The 16672-nt window shown below is 37.0% G+C and overlaps 1 protein-coding gene across 1 annotated transcript in view; it reads right to left on the minus strand.

The window, feature by feature from the left end:
* The window catches only part of LOC135194934 (kinesin-like protein KIF23), a 173050-nt gene extending 165404 nt beyond the window's left edge, over window positions 1-7646 (minus strand). Inside the window, 1 exon segment of the mRNA XM_064221150.1 lies at window positions 7523-7646. Coding sequence (XP_064077220.1) covers window positions 7523-7533 — 11 coding nt within the window. The 5' untranslated portion in view covers window positions 7534-7646.
* Between the last annotated feature and the right edge of the window lie 9026 nt (window positions 7647-16672).

Here is a 16672-nt window from a genome sequence, read left to right on the forward strand (position 1 = left end):
TCAGTTCACTCCACATTGCACTTTACAACCCGTTGCTGTTCCTGTTTCTAAGCGCGCGCGCCATAAAACACAATTACAAACAGCAGACGACGACAGACGACGAAACTGCAAAGTTTTTATTCCTAAACTGTTTTACTTTACTCGTTATTTAGTTTAAATTTACATTGTTATTTAAAATTTTGATTTAATTCATGTATATTATCCCTTTTTTGCAACCAAATTACCCCGAAAAATTACAGATATTTTCTAACGTAGATAAAATCAAATGTTTCTAATGTTTTCGTACATCTGGCTGCCGAAAACCATAGAGGAACGAATACGGAAAAGTGCATAGAGGAACGACTACGTTTTTTTTTATTTTTTGCTTTTTTGTTTTTGCTAGCACTTTTCATTGATTTCAGTCTTTATTAGTATTTTTGAATTTCTTAATAATCGTATGCCAGAAATAAATGTAACCTTTATGTTTGCATGCTTTAATGTTGCATGCTAAGAATGGCAAAATCATCGTTGCCACATTAGTGGAGCTTCACACATACGCCGTTCCATTATCCTGTTAAGCGTCCGCCACCCTGATGAGCTCGCTGCTAACGTACCGTCACGCTTTTTTTGTATCAGCGATCATAGCACTGATGATAGTTTTTCAAAGTTATATTGATTTTTTATTGCTTGTTGTTTCATACTGTAATTAACTGTAGGAAATTCTCTCTCTCTCTCTCTCTCTCTCCTCTCTCTCTCTCTCGTCTCTCTCATCTCTCTCTCTCTCGTCTCGGAGTCCAGTCAATCGGCAAAGAAAAGTCATCTTCACTCCGCAATTGGAAGAAAATTTGTATCATCACTGGAGGATTCAGAACTAGAGCTCTCATCATCAAATAGGTTATCAATATCACACTCCTCATCTAGTATTTGATTGATCTCACCTAAAGAAATATGCTCCTCTTTGGGACATTCATTGTGAAAGAACGCGAAATCCATTTGTCTCGATAACGCCCGAGCGTATTGAAAGAAAACCAACAGGGACAGGCAGTTTTCTAGCATAAGCGACCACCAGGAAAGAGTTGCCAGGCTGGAAATAAGTTTCCCATGTGCTGAGAGTGTTACCAAATGATGTTCCTACACTTTCTATACGAGTAAACGTATTATTACGGGGCTGACGGCTTGACAAGCACAGTTAAAGTCCTTGAACGTAATATCCCGTTGAAGGCGCTACCGAGTAGATCGCGGTAAACGTATTATTACGTGGGTGACGCTTAACAGGTTATAAAACTCGTTTCCATGAATTCTAGTTGTCATAGTAATGCAATAATGATAAAATTGCTTTAATATTTATGTATATATACTTCCAATACATAGGCCTAATTTCACCAATTTCAACGTTTTGTGTGTAGTCTTATACCCAGTTTGGAGGGTCAACACATACCGAATGGCAACAGAGAGAGAGAGAGAGAGAGAGAGAGAAGAGAGAGAGAGAGAGAGAGAGAGAGAGAGAGAGAATGAAGGCGGTAAGAACGAAGAAGAAAGGGATGGCGGTGGAGGGGGGGGGGGGGGGGGGTGTTGGGGGGGGGGGGGGGGGGGTTTGGGGAGAGGGTAGGTGGAGCTTTATTTATACGCGTGTTCGTATCCATTTCTGCATAATGGAGTTTTTGTCTCTTGGTACAAGGACAGTGTCCGTTATTCTTTACGATTAGTGATTCACGATACCCTTATAAATTACGGCACTGGGTGTAATGCACTATAGCAAATCTCGTTCTGTTAAGAGTGTTCGTTACAGAAATAGGTATTGCCCAAAAACCTGCTTGCACTGTCCTCTGAAACCCATAGTAGACATGCTGCTTAGTTGTCAATCAAGTTTTTATAACCAAGTATTTTTTACAAAGCTAGCTATTGAATAAATTTGTATTTTTCTCAGTCAAAACATATGCCCCTCAATGCTAACTTTCTTTCCTCTTTTTACGACTTTCTGGTCATTGCAAATTCGGCCCCATAATTTCTTATGGTGCGAAAACGACAGAGGCCCATGGACCGAAAACGATTGCGTCACACTAACGGCGATAATCCAGCAGTAAAAACATCTTCATATATCAAAAAGTAAATAATAAAGATATATATGCGCATTACGATTATAACAATTACATGTATAGCTGATAACAATCTGCATGAATAACTGGTAAACTGTTTCTGCAATGACAGTTTGAGTATAGCAATTATTTACAATAGGTACGAAAGTCAAGATGTCGTGACGTCATAATACAGAACTTAAAAGAACTTTCTAATTCAGAAAAATAATTACTTAAATTTGAGTCAGAGTCGAGTTACTTTTTCAATAACGAATATTTTCAAATTAATCATCATAAAATATGTAAAATATTGATGTTTTACTACTTATTTAAAAATTAGCCAAGAGCACGCTTCTCGTCATCTTCTACCCCAACAGCTGTTTACGCCTGCTTGTTGTTGATGAGAAATCGTGTTTCGATTGTTGTGATAAAAGTGCTCCAGCTCTGTGGGTACAATGGTGTGCGGATTTATCACAGGAAATGGTTAGTTTATTGACACAAGCTACTCCGTAAACATCGAGAGGCGTCATCTTCTTCTAAATACCCTCGAGTTGTAAGTAAAAATGTTGAACGCGTTTTGGTGAGATTTGCACTACGTTTGAGACCGTTTTCAGTACCCCTCTGTTTAAAAATCTTAAAATTTGGCCTTAATTTCTAACTTTGGAGAAAATACTTACTTCGAAAGGAGAGTAGAGGTCTTTAGCTCCGTTTCCTCACCAACAACAAGTCGCGACTGATGCCCATCTCGGGTGTCAGGACGCGTTTATAATGTACTTTTTCGGAGGGTGGCTTGCATTGATGGTAGGTGGCCTGCTTGGCCTGCTGTGATGTTCTACCCTAATTCAAGGGTTCAATTCATGAAAAGAGAGGAAATCGCCGCATCTACGGCGATAACTCCATGTTGGTTCATAATTAAGTAATGAAAATGAAAACAGTGTACTTACAGTTTCATTTTCAAGTCAAACAAACAATTAGTAGAAAAGACAATATAAACAAAGCATACGACGATGAAAGCGGGCAGAGAGCGATGACGAACACGTCCTTCACACCCGCGCGAAAGCAAAAGTGATTTGTTACCTCCCAGTCGCGCGACTGTCGGACAAGCAGTTAGGGTAGATCATCACAGCAAGCCACGCAGGCCAGCTACCATCATGCAAGCCACCCTCCGAAAAAATAAAAAGTACATTATAACGCGTCCTGACACAGATGGGCAGATCAGTCGCGACTTGTTGTTGTGAGAAACGAGCTAAAGACCTCTACTCTCCTTTCGAAGTAAGTATTTTCCCCAAGTTAGAAATTAGGCCGGCCAAATTTTAAGATTTAAACAGATTTAAACAGAGGGTACTGAAAACGGTCTCAAACGTAGTGCAAATCTCACCAAAACGCTTCAACATTTTTACTTACAAACTCGAGGTATTTAGAAGATTGACGCCATCTCGATGTTTACGGAGTAGCTTGTGTCAATAAACTAACCATTTCCTGTGATAAATCCGCACACCACTTGTACCCACAGACGCTGGAGCACTTTTATCACAACAATCGAACACGATTTTCTCATCAACAACAAGCCAGGCGTAAACAGCTGTTGGGGTAAGATGACGAGAAGCGTGCTCTTGGCTAATTTTTTAATAAGTAGTAAACATCAATATTTACATATTTATGATGATTAATTTGAAAATATTATTAGTGATTGAAAAAGTAACTCGACTCTGACTCAAATTTAAGTAATTATTTTTCTGAATTAGAACGTTCTTTCAAGTTCTGTATTATGACGTCACGACATCTTGACTTTCGTACCTATTGTAAATAATTGCTATACTCAACTGTCATTGCAGAACAGTTTACCAGTTATTCGTGCAGATTGTTATCACTATACATGTAATTTGTTATAATCGTAATGCGCATATATATACTTTATTATTTACTTTTTGGATATATGAAGATGTTTTACTGCTGGATTATCGCCGTAGTGTGACGCAATCGTTTTCGTCCATAATGGGCCTCTGTCTTGTTTTCGCACCATAAGAAATTATGGGGCCGAATTTGCAATGACCAGAAAGTCGTTAAAAGAGGAAAGTTAGCATTGAGGGGCATATGTTTTGACTGAGAAAAATACAAATTTATTCAATAGCTAGCTTGTAAAAAATACTTGGTTATAAAAACTTGATGGACAACTAAGTCAGCATGTCTACTATGGGTTTCAGAGACAGTGCAAGCAGGTTTTTGGGCAATACCTATTTCTGTAACGAACACTCGTAACAGAGCGAGATTTTTCTTTAGTGCATTACCCCCAGTGCCGTAATTTATAAGGGTATCGTGAATCACTAATCGTAAAGAATAACTACACTTGTCCTTGTACTAATAGACCAAAACTCCATTATCCAGAAATGGATAGGAACACACCAGTAAACAGCTCCACCTACCTCCCCCCACATCCACCGCCGCCACCCCTGTCCTCCTTCTTCCTTCCTTCACCTTCCCTTCTCTCTCTCTGAAGTTGTTGCAGTTTAAACTTATTTTCTATGATTTTTCCATCTATCTATCTAATAATAGTAGTTTACATTGGTGGATATATCTAACGATTCACTCGGTTGTTACCTGCCCATTGACCGATATATTTATACACTGATCCACTCAACTCTCTCTCTCTCTCTCTCTCTCTCTCTCTCGATTCACTCTCTCTCTCTCTCTCTCCGTCCTCTCTTCTCCTCCTCTCTCTCTGTTTCTTTTATCGTAAGTTCGAAAAATGAACAGAAAATATATTTCATACTTGTATAGCATTAATTAAAATACTTTCAAGTTTTTAATTCAGTCGTAATGATGAATGTAGTAGGTGCATCTACTAGTGCTCGCAAAATAGTTTAAGCAGGACATAGGTTATGAAAATTTAAAAAATGAGAGAGAGAGAGAGAGAGAGAGAGAGAGAGAGAGAGAGAGAGAGAGAGAGAGAGAGAGAGAGAGAGAGAGAGAGAGAGGACGGGAATAGGAAGGGACATTCACTGTGGCCAACCCTCGGTATGTGCTTACCCTCCACTGGGTATAAGACTATAAACAAAACGTTGAAATTGGGTGAAATTAGGCTATGTATTGGAAGTATATATACATAAATATTAAAGCAATTTTATCATTATTGCATTACTATGACAACTAGAATTCATGGAAACAGTTTATAATAATGGAACGGCGTATGTGTGAAGCCTCCACTAATGTGGCAACGATGATTTTGCCATTCTTAGCATGCAAACATTAAGCATGCAAACATTAAAGGTTTACATTTATTTCTGGCATCACGATTATTTAAGAAATTCAAAATACTAATAAAGACTGAAATCAATGAAAAGTGCTAGCAAAAACAAAAAAGCAAAAAAAAAAAAAACGTAGTCTTTCCTCTATGCACTTTTCCGTATTCGTTCCTCTATGGTTTTCGGCAGCCAGATGTACGAAAACGTTAGAAACATTTGATTTTATCTACGTTAGAAATATCTGTAATTTTTCGGGTAATTTGGTTGCGCAAAAAAGGGATAATAATACATGAATTAAATCAAAATTTTTAAATAACAATGTAAATTTAAACTAAATAACGAGTAAAGTAAACAGTTTAGGGAATAAAACTTTGCAGTTTCGCGTCTGTCGTCGTCTGCTGTTTGTAATTGTGTTTATGGCGCGCGCGCCTTAGAAACAGGAACAGCAACGGGTTTAAAGTGCAATGTGGTAGTGAACTGAGACCAAAATGTGTATAATAACAATCAAATAAGCACTGTGGAGTTTTCAGTTGTGATGGCAGTAAGGATAAAAACCGCCGATTACAAGGTAAGAATGAATTCAGTTCCAACCATAACCCCGGAATACAAGTTTCATACTTTCACAATATAGGCAAACAAAATGTTGTTTTATTGTGCTGATTACAACTGCAATCTTGAGTAAGATCAATAAACGTTACATACATACGCTAACATTGTTCAAATGAGTGCTGGAAGGCTGGGGAAAGATGGTGTCCGTCACTGATGAGAACCGTCCATGAAAAACGTAGCTGCCATATTGGATTTCAAAACTGCCTTGAAAACATATTTTACGAAGAGCTCACATGCTTATTTTTAGTTCGTATGGGGCTTTCATATATCACAATATGTTGACGAAACTTCAGTCTTTTAATAAATGGTATGCTTAGAGTTGCAATTTGTATTCATGTTTCACCAATTAAATATCGATGTGAATAAGACCCGTCTACCGTGATGAGGGTTGGCCTGTACTGATGTTTCCCCCTAACTACCGTTCTCCCCCTTGTTCGTTAAGAAGCTTACGACCGTTCCAGCTGCCGCTAGCTACTTCCTATTGTTAAAGGACCGATGTTTGTATTACGTATCGGAACAAATATATAGGTATTACCTAAAATAAAGTTATAAAGGAAACATGAAGACTAAAAAAATAAAAAATATAAAAAAAACCATAAAATAAAAAAAACCACGGCTTTTTTATAGACTGGTTTAAACCATGGTTTAAACCATCTGGCTTAAACCGCCAACCCTGGGATTTATCACAGGAAATGGGAAGTTTGTTGACACAAGCGACTCTGTAAACATCGAGATGGCATCAATCTTCTAAAATATTGAAGCGTAAGTAAAAATTTCGAAAGATGTTTTGGTGAGATTTCCACTGCCATAGCCACCCTTTTCAGTACCATCTGTTTAAATCTTAAAATTTGGCCTTAATATCTAACTTTGGAGAAAATACTTACTTCGAAAGGAGAGTAGAGGTCTTTAGCTCCGTTTCTCACCAACGACAAGTCGCGACTGATGCCCATCTCCGGTGTCAGGACGCGTTAGGTAGTATAATGTACCTACTTTTTCGAAGGGTTGCATGCATTGATCGTACATGGCCTGATGCAGGTCATGAGGTGTTTCACCCTAGGTCAGGCTACCCTAGGTAGGAGTCGGCACGGTAGACCTCGACTCTTCGCCGTAGGCCTAAGACCTGGCCTAGGGGTACGCGTTAGGCTTGAAAATAAGCCTATGCAACAAATAAGATATGAATTATGAAGCATCTAAAAAAAAGGACGGTAAATACAAGGCTACATAGCTAGATGCTTCGGTAATTTATGACAGTTTATGCCCCTGCCAGGGGTACCCTAGCCTAAATCAAGTCGCCTCAATTAGCCTAGTACCTAACGTAGGTAGCTACCTACTACTACCTAAGCTACAAGGTAGCCAACCCTTCACTGCATTATAAAGCAACCAATAACCGGAATTTAAAAAAAGATACGAATTAGAAACCAAAATGTCGCCGACATACCTAAACGGGTCTCTAGGTAAGCTTACCATGATCCCAGAGGCGCCTCTTAGGTATACTATAGGCCTAAAACTGCGACATTTCCTAACACAACCCTTCCTAAATTATAACTCGGCACGTTCACAAGCAATATGGATAAGTTACAAGTTAAAAGTGATAAGTGAGAGGTCTTCTGGACTTACTCTGGCTTCATTTTTGAAAGAATAACAAATCTCCGAATTTCAAATCACCCACTGTTTATAACTTGACGTTCGCAGTGTTGCCAAAACTACATGTCCCTGAGGCCATGAACGTCCTCTTTGTATAGCTTCGCGATTCAATAGATACATTAAATATTTTCAATGCATCTAGTTTCAAAATAAGTTTTTAATAATATATGTCTTCTATAGAATAATTTGTTCTTATAATATACATATTTTTGCCAAAACAAGGCACTGAATTACCTAACAAAGCGAATAAGTAAAACACGGCCTTTTATGTAGTCACTTTTTTTGTGTGTAAATGTATCAGTTAATTCTCAATTCTAACAATCTTGAATATAATCTCAGGATGACCATATTTAACAATATTCTGTAATAATAAAAGCTATTTTATGATATCTAGCAGTAGTATATATGCTAGACATTTGACAAAGTGAAACCTTTAGGTACCCGGATCAGATCTGGCTACAGTGTATACCTTATCTCGTTAACGCCCGGTATTTTTCAACTTCGGTGTTCACGAAAACATATGTATATCTCTTACACCTATATAAATAATAAATTCCAGTCTGAATTTAGTATGTTTTATTATATCATTAAATCATAATAAATGAAAGAGGTCCCTTGTAGTATGGAAGATTTTCTTCTCTTCTTCTTCTCCTCAGCTTAGTCCAGTTTCTATTATTAGGTCCTATGTTTCATGGAGGATTACTCGGATTCTATCTTAGCTTATTATTTAACTAGTTCTAAACCATAGCCTTGGTGTGACATTAAAAGCCAAACGAAATATTAGAGTGCGGTGTATACTGGTGTGATATGGGTCCATTGATGGAAACAGTATAGTATATGGCAGTTTAGGAGAGATCACCTTGAAACTGAAGCTGGAAAGGACCAAAAGACGTCGTTTGACAAAGGGATATATTTAGCATAATAAAGAACCGGTAATGTTATTTTAAACAGAAAATCCCAGGAGCGGTAATAAATATGAATAAATTTGATCGAAACGAGGGTTTAATACTAATTACTAGTGTTTTAGCAAACAAGGCACACCGGTGTTTTCATTTTCCTTGAATTTCTTAGAAATGAAACTGAGAATATTATTATGATTTGCTGACACGTTAAACATGATTCAGACTAAGACTAGCAAGACTTAATACTTGTGGTGAAACTAAACTGAATTTTAGGGCCACATTCGGTACGATTTCATTCTACCTTAAGCCTTCCTGCACTAGCTTTGAATGAGACCAAGTTACAGTGCTGAGGAGTTTAGTAACTTACTTAAAAGTCAAGAAACCTTGCATTTTATTCAACAAAAGTGCAGTTAAGAAACAATCAACTGTATTTCCTGCACCAATTCTTTTTGGGTGATGCCACAGACGCATTTAAAGGTTTAACACATATAAATAATATTTAATGAACAGAACAATTATTCAAATTACGTTAAGAAGCAAGAAAACTAACACATTACTGCAAAAATGATTAACAACACGTTACGTTACTTCGATAGAAATAAAACAAATGGCAAACAGGATCTCGGAATATCCTCATGAAGAAGTTACAGCAATGGCGACGACGATTCACGAGGTGATGTGGCTGGATTTTACAAGAATATCTCCTTTTACTTGACTTCGTCGAGTCAGATGCTAAAATCAGAGAGCTTCGCCTTTCCGCCCTAGAAGAAAACTCGGGAGGAGTATATTGCATAACACAGTTGTCACATCTACAAAATTACAGGGTTACGTAACAAACATCAATTTAAAAATAAACAAAGTGCTTTAATCGTAACCCAACATACAAAAAAAAGGGGGGTTTCGTCCAGAAGGCAAGCATAAATTACTGGCATGTGCCCTTACAATAAGAAAATAATATATATAGTCTCCACAGGAAGAAGTTTGTCAACACTGTAATTATACGTCATCTAATTTTATAGATGGACAAAATATGCAAAAAAAAGTGGTTTATTACTTTGAATATCAATGTACTAATTTATACCTCCCTTACAATAAGAAAATAATATATATATAGTCTCCACAGGAAGAAGTTTGTCAACACTAATTATACGTCATCTAATTTTATAGAGATGGACAAAATATGCAAAAAAAAAAAAGTGGTTTATTACTTTGAATATCAATGTACTAATTTATACCAACTCATTGCTATAGTTTAATATAATAAAACTACTTCTGTGGCGCAAAATAATCATATATCACGTATTTTCATAGAAACTGAGAAATTTTATTCAAGGGGAATAAATGGTAATTTTTGACATTCTCCCCCAAGAAGAATCATAATTAGAAGTAATTACAACTGCACCCAAGTTTAATTCAAATATACATTTAGAGCACATCCATAGAAATTAAATCCTTTCTCTCTTGATCACAGCGGATTGCTGCTGCACGCCGAGGTCTAGTACCATTCAGAGGCACACTATCTGGCTCCTGAGTTACAGCACTATCAAATTCCATCTCGGGTAAATTACCCGAAGTACGAGCTTTGTGATTGATCTCATGTATAGTTTATTATTCACTCTCACTTCTACAGACCTAATCACACCATCAGACGAAGGGAACAGCTGGGTAACCTTACCCAATGAGAGGAGGTATCTATAGCCTTTACCCAGATGATCTTCTAAGTCTACTGTATAACACATGCAATTCCATTATTTGTACGCTGGAAGTAAGAACAACGCGACTTGATGATTGGTTACAATGAAAATAGGGAAAAAGCGTTGTCCTTACACTACCATCACTATGTCCCCAACTTTCACATTTGCAGAGAGATTATTACTAGAATTATTATGTCTCTCTCAAGGACACTAAATAGTCTCTTTTCCAAGAGTTCTCAAATTACCTTAGCACTGATGATAATCTAAAATATTGTGCTCGAAGATCACTTGAACTCATGAAATCTGGGTCATCAGTTGCTAAATTGTTAAGAGGAGGGGAAATACAAACATTTCGCCCATAAAGTAACATGGAAGGAGTCAAAGCCTCACAATCTCGATCAGAGGAGAGATAGGGCAGTGGTCGAAAATTTATCACAGCTTGAAACTCAACAAGTAGAGTTCTCAACTCTTCAAAGGATACACGTTTGTGATACAAGGCCTTGGACAAACATCCCTTTAGAACACCAACAAGGCGTTCATAAAAGCCTCCAGACCAAGGGGCTCGCGGTGTAATGAACTTCCAATTGACACCATTTTCTTCAAGGTATGACTTTACCTCTGGTTCCTCCTTAATTTCCTTCAGGAAATTATTAAATCCAACAAAATTCCTACCATTGTCAGATATAATCAGACTCGGCAGAGAATGATACGCTACAAAGCGTCGAATAGCCAGTAGGAAATCGGAGGCATTCATGGAATGAGTCAATTCAAAATGAACCGCCCTGCTCGCAGTACAGGTAAATAGACATACAAAGACCTTCTCCTCCAAGCCATCTCATGATCAAAAACATTAATAGCACCAGTATAATCAACTCCTACTTATTGGAAAGGTCTATCATATCTCACTCTTTCTGTGGTAATGGCGGGGGAGGGGGCAAACACAACCGTTTCTTGGTTAACTTCTGACACACACACTTGGACAGAATTGATTTGATAACTTGTCGTGCTTTAGGTACCCAAAAGGTTTCTCTCAACAATACCAGTACAGAATTGGACACCACAATGGTGATGATGTTCTATGCAAATGTTCAACTATCAACACTGTTTAAATAACTTCTGGAAGGCAATAACATTGGGCACTGAGTATCATACGACATGGAAGCGTTTTTCATGCGACCCCTGGGAGACTACTATGAATTTTTCCTCATCAACAATAAGTATAACTGATTACACAAGTTCTTAACATCATGGACACTCCATGTGAATTCTTATCACAGAGGTACATTCTGGTAGTAGAAAAATGTTGCTTCTGTTCAAGGAGGACAAGTGCTTTTCATTTCGTTAACAACAAATTTAGAACCTTTACTGCACTTATTAAGGAAAAGCAATATTGACCTCATGATACGTTAAGCTTACTTAAATTACTATAACGTGGGATGTCAATTAATGGGGTTTGGAGGGTGAACAAACTTAGGTTCTGAAAGAATTTCATTAACATGCACAGTTTCTGTAGCTAAAGATTGGGGATAATCACCAGTTAAAAGCCATTTAGGGCCATTCCACCATAAGGAATTTTGCGCTAAATCTTTACTATTACTACCTCTGGATAGAATATCAGCTGGATTACCCTTATTCTTCCAGCAAGTTTCGCACCCAAGGACAAGGCTGTCAATTCCAAAAGCGGATAGTCTGTTTAGGGTTTTTGGTGCCACTTTACACTTACTGACCAGTAAATTGCTTACAGTCGTTGAAACCAATCACATAGGCAGCAGCTCCAGATACCTTGTTAGAGGTCATCACAAATACTGTAAGTGGGACATTCAGGATGTACAACTAACCTAGGAAACTTTAAACTTTCTACATTTCTAAAACACTTGCAAATTTCATCAAACCTTGAACATAATGATTATGGCAAAGGGTCATCCCATCCGTAGTTACTCCACAAACATTTAAGAAAATATTCCTCTCACCTGTATAGGTGAAAAAAATATCCTAGAGGATCAAACCTCCGAGCTACTACTGATAAAACCTTTCGTTTGGTTAAAGGTCCTTTATACTCACAATTTTACTTCCTTCAGTGACATCTCATCCTGTGCTAGATACCACTCTAAACCCAAAACGTTTACTCTTTCTTTGATAACATCTATGGTTCTGTTAAACTCTGAATCATTACTGACCCATTCTTGTAGAGGCATATTAGCGTCTTCAAGAATCGCATTTATTACTGGATACTCATCACTGACACATCATTGTAAGTTTTACTAAAATTATCTACATAGAAATTCTCCATCAGAGATGATGCAAGGGGATTATCATGTAAAGATAAATGATGCAAGAGGGTTTGCTGCAAGAGAAATGGGGAGCATGTAGCTCCAAAACAAACTACACAAACCGGTAAGTTACAGAAGACATCAAATCGGAGGATCAGTTATCCATAGAAATCTGCAATAATCACGGCAGTCAGGTGAAATGCCTATCCTTAAAAAGGCTTTACTGATATCTGAAATCACAGCACTGGGTTTGTACGGAAACTCAACAGGGCATCGAAAAGTTTTAGTAGTTAATGAGGGACCAGTTAATAAACAATCATTTAAGGAAAGTTCTCCTTTAGCCTTTTTAGAAGCATTAAAAACTATTCGAATGGGAGTTGTTTCCGAATCCTTCAGTACAGCATGGTGGGGTAAATAATGCCCTATAATAGGGGAGCCTGAAGGAATTAATTCTATAAAAAAACCCGAACTGAACGTAATCTTTGATAATCTTGATATAGTGAGCATACAAAGGAGGGGTCAGATTCGAATCTATGTAACAAGGAATTTAATTGACCAATGGCTATTCTATAGTTAACAGGCGGTCTACTTTCATCTTTAAATGGTAACCGGACACTTCATATTTATTGTCAACCCTTTTTACTTTATCCTTCAAACACTTAACTGATTCTCTTTCTTCAGGACTAATTTCAAGATTGACGAATACCACACTTTCTAAATCCCCATAATTTTCTAACTTCACAACAAGAATTAATTATAGGGGATTTCCTCTACTTCTATTCTTGAACAACATACAATTTGATGTAGTAATCTCATTAGATTCTACATTGTCATAAGACCAACTAGGAAGAGGTCCAAAAATTAGTGCACCACCAGAACTATTCAATATCTGTATTCCAGAGCAAATTTGACTGTTCTGAATGAATTTTCCATAGTAATCAGCTCCAATGACTAATTCTATACCATTTACTTCATCCTGAATTTAAATCATTATCTGCTAATTTTTTATGCCTTTACTCGTCAAGAACGCAGCTGACTTACTTAATCCTGGAGAATCAATTCTGAATTAACTCTATCGAATGCAATGGCATTAATGACAGTACGAATCCTTACCTAGTCTCACCACAACTCTTACTATATTACAATTAACTTCCTGGCATCACTGCCAAATGGTTTTACCTTTTAAGGCTACTGTTGCTATGGACTACAGACTAAACTTATGGGCTAATCCCGTTGCAATAAACGTTCTTTGCGCACCAGAATCAGAGTGCTCTCTCAAAGGAACGATGTCCATTCCCTGACACAATTACATTAGCAGTAGGAAAGAAGCATTCAGAACAGAAATCTTATTAGTCTGAGAATTATCAATTCCCAAAGCAGCCATAACTCCTGGGGAATCACCTTTACTAACAGCACCTTAAGAATCATTATGAGATTTCCCAGAATTAACACTTGATTTACTAACATTAGTACTATTTACACTCAACTTTGGTGGAGCAGGATTAACAGGGTTTTCTGTTTTCTTACAAATCATCGGGTAATGAGGCCCATCACATCTATTACATTTCGGCTTATTTCTACATTCAGAGATTAAATGACCTTTGAGGCAAGCAAAGCACAAATCTTAGATATTTAACTCTGTCCCTTCTACTATCAATGGATTTGAAAGTCTTACAATCGGGAGGCATGGTTCGATGAGCAAAACACACAATTATTGTAAGGACTACTATTACTAGGTTTACCGTTACTTGCTTGTGCTCTCTGCACGTTTTGTACATTTGAGGGAATCACTTTAGAAAAGTTGCCCTGATCTCGTCTTTTCTTATTAGAATTCTCACCTTCGTAACAAAATTCCATTAATTCACAGACATTTTAAACCTGGGGAAATTTGCTATAAATCAAGAGACATACTATAATGTTTATTAGCTATAGCCTTAGGTGTTTCAGGTGATAATTTCTCGCATATTATACTAGAGAAAACGGGGTTCATGGCCTCTACATCTAAATTCAGTGTGTTCATTTGTAAAATAATCTTCTCATATTCCAATTTGAACGTGCTCAAATCCTCTATTGTATGACTGGGAGGGACTAAATGTTTTAATTAGGACATAAGTCTACGTTTCAATTTTTCCTAATTATCATACTTCCCCTTAAAGGTCTGAATAGCTACTGAATAATTGGCATTAGTGACAAGCAAACCTTCTATGGCTTTAAAGGCGGTATCCCTTAAACTAGCTCTGAGTATAGAAAACTTAATCACATCGGAAATATCCCTACGATCGTGAACTAAACTGTTAAATATATCCCAAAATGGCAGCATTCTTTCCTCCCCACCGCTAAATTCAGGTATCTTAATTGCTGGAAGTTTAGGGGGAGGGAGAGGGTTAGTGGGACTGTGGGAGCCGAAGGAGGAGGCAGAGCGGGCTGTTGATTTATATCTCCCGTGTCAATCTCGCTCATAGCTTTCCTTACACATCTAGTTATTGCTCTATAACTTCTACATAACCTCTCATATTCACTATCCTGTGAAATAATCGTCACCTTCTGTGACCAATTATCTTCAAAAAGTCGTAGACCCTCAGTAAGACAACGTTCATAATTAAGAGGGTCGATTTAGGTGTATCGGTATCACCAATGCAGCTGCAAATCTTGTAAGGAAACAATTTCCCCTTCAATAACTATCCTAATCTTGGAATCCATTATCTTGTTAATGGATCACTAACAAACTTGCACAAATATGAAAAATGTATGGCAAATTATCTAAACCTGATTGAAAAATAACATCCACTGAATGCTAGATAATTTGGCCAAGTGCTCTTCATCAATTCACAAAATACCTACATCTGGTCACGAAAAAACCAGTTCAAAAAATGGCTACGAAATTTAACAAGAATTTCTTCACAGAGTAATAACTAAATACGAACAATAATGTTCCATAAACAACAGATTACTTGTCAAACACTCCAAGTAATTCAATACCTTACCCTGCTCACCAAATAACTTTGGACACGTGCCAGCTATACTAAAATGACTTTAAAGCCAACCATCACCAACGTGAACTTTATCGTAAATTATCTTTAACATCCAAAAAAAAATCGTTTGTGAATAGTTATGGCATCCGGTTCGTTCGAAGGACCAGCAAGAATGTGGTGAAACTAAACTGAATTTTAAGGCCACATTCGGTACGATTTCATTTAACCTTAAGCCCTCCGGCACTAGCTTTGAATGAGACCAAGTAACCTTGCATTTTCTTCAACAAAAGTGCAGTTAAGAAAGAATCAAATGTATTTCCTGCACCAATTCTTTTTGGGTGATGCCACACGGGTTTACAAAGACGCATTTAAAGGTTTAACACATATAATTAATATTTAATGAACAGAACAATTATTCAAATTACGTTAAGAAGCAAGAAAACTAACACATTAAAGCAAAAATTATTAACAACACGTTACGTTACTTCGATAGAAATAAAACATAAATGGTAAACAGGATCTTAGAATATCCTTATGAAGAAGTTACAGCAATGGAGACGACGATTCACGAGGTGATGTGGCTGGATTTTACAAGAATACCTTCTTTTACTTGACTTCGTCGAGTCAGATGCTACAATCAGAGAGTTACACTGTTACATCTTTCCAGCCCTAGAAGAAAACTCGGTAGGAGTATATTGCATAACACAGTTTGTCAACATCTACAAAATTACAGGGTTACGTAACAAACATCAATTTAAAAATAAACATAAAGTGCTTTAATCGTAACCCAACATACAAAAAAAAGGGGGGTTTCGTCCAGATGGCAAGCATAAATTACTGGCATGTGCCCTTACAACAAGAAAATAATATATATATATATTATATATATCTCCACAGAAGAAGTTTTGTCAACACTGTAATTATACGTCATCTAATTTTATAGAGATGGACAAAATATGCAAAAAAAAAGTGGTTTATTACTTTGAATATCAATGTACTAATTTATACCAACTCATTGCTATAGTTAATACAATAAAACTACGTCTGTGGAGCAAAATAATCATATATCAACGTATTTTCATAGAAACTGAGAAATTTTATTCAAGGGGAATAAATGGCAATTTTTGACAATACTGTCAAATTATTAAGTTGGGTTTAAAATAGGTCGAAGATAAGCATTTACCTTGGTAATACCTACTGTGTATACCTATGTGATGAGAAAGTATAACCTTCAGCAAATTCATTAATCTTGACTTTGCCATATCAAGACGGCCTAAAGTATAAT

This window comes from Macrobrachium nipponense, chromosome 15 (assembly GCF_015104395.2).
Source record: "Macrobrachium nipponense isolate FS-2020 chromosome 15, ASM1510439v2, whole genome shotgun sequence".
NCBI classification, from domain to species: Eukaryota; Metazoa; Arthropoda; class Malacostraca; order Decapoda; family Palaemonidae; genus Macrobrachium; species Macrobrachium nipponense.